General features: G+C 45.7%; 1 protein-coding gene across 1 annotated transcript in view; it reads right to left on the bottom strand.

Annotated features, from left to right (window-relative positions):
• The window catches only part of PDE4DIP (phosphodiesterase 4D interacting protein), a 225,947-nt gene that overhangs the window by 131,167 nt on the left and 93,841 nt on the right, over positions 1–939 (bottom strand). Inside the window, exon 5 of the mRNA XM_019655807.1 lies at positions 487–563. Within this exon, the coding sequence (XP_019511352.1) occupies positions 487–563 (77 nt within the window). The remainder of the gene's footprint in view (positions 1–486; positions 564–939) is intronic.

Below are 939 nucleotides of genomic sequence, written 5' to 3'. Positions count from 1 at the left end.
TTTGCCATGACAAATAGCGATGACAAGTCATCATCCTTATACATTTATCCTTTCATACTTGTGTTTTCTTTATAAGCAATAGATTCATTCTAGGGATTATTTACTCAAAAGAAATTCCTATTTTTGTACTTTGATAGATAGTGCCACATACCAAAAATATTGCCACAATTCACCCTCTCCCAGCAGTGTATGAGAGTGCCCATTTTCCCCAAACTCTATGCCAGCCTGGATGTTATTAGTAGATTATTGAATATGAAGTTGATAATCTTAAACCTGGTGAATTTACCAATTGATGGCAAGGTCTGCCAGACTCAGTAACAAAGAGCCTAAGGGAAGGAAAGCACATGACTGCCGTCCCTGGAGTGGACACAGCACCCAAAGGCCAGAGCTAAGGGTAAGGAATTTGGCTCCAAATCTATCGCTCTCAGAACAGTGAGCCAGACTCTGGAAGGCACTGGAACTCAACGAGTACAAAGGCCAACTCACCAAGTTTGATCCAGATGCTGTTTCTTGCCCTGGAGTTCTCGTTTCAGGCTCTCGACTTCAACCTTCAGCTCGATGTTCTGAAAAGCACATAGGCATTCGTCACCATTAACTGACACGGACCCTCTGACCTGGAACCAGGCTCCCACTTGAGTCTCGCCTTGCTTCACAAATTGTCATCTCATCTCAGCCCTCTTCATGGCCCTTGACATAAATGTGGGTTCAGATGGATCAGTAACCCGGTTGACGATGAATGAATTGTACGGCTTCAGGATGTTCCCAGAGCTACTTACCCATCATGCTCCACTGCCCCAGCCTGCTCGCTCTCCAAAGCACCAGAGGGCAGAATGTGTATTAAAATCATTTTTTTCTAGGGGCGGCCAGTTAGCTCAGGTGGTTAGGGTGCAGGCTCATAACACCAAGGTTGCAGGTTTGATTCCCACATGGGGTGCGGAG

Source organism: Hipposideros armiger, unplaced genomic scaffold, assembly GCF_001890085.2.
Source record: "Hipposideros armiger isolate ML-2016 unplaced genomic scaffold, ASM189008v1 scaffold_247, whole genome shotgun sequence".
NCBI classification, from domain to species: domain Eukaryota; kingdom Metazoa; phylum Chordata; class Mammalia; order Chiroptera; family Hipposideridae; genus Hipposideros; species Hipposideros armiger.
This window is presented reverse-complemented; position numbering and strand designations above follow the sequence as displayed.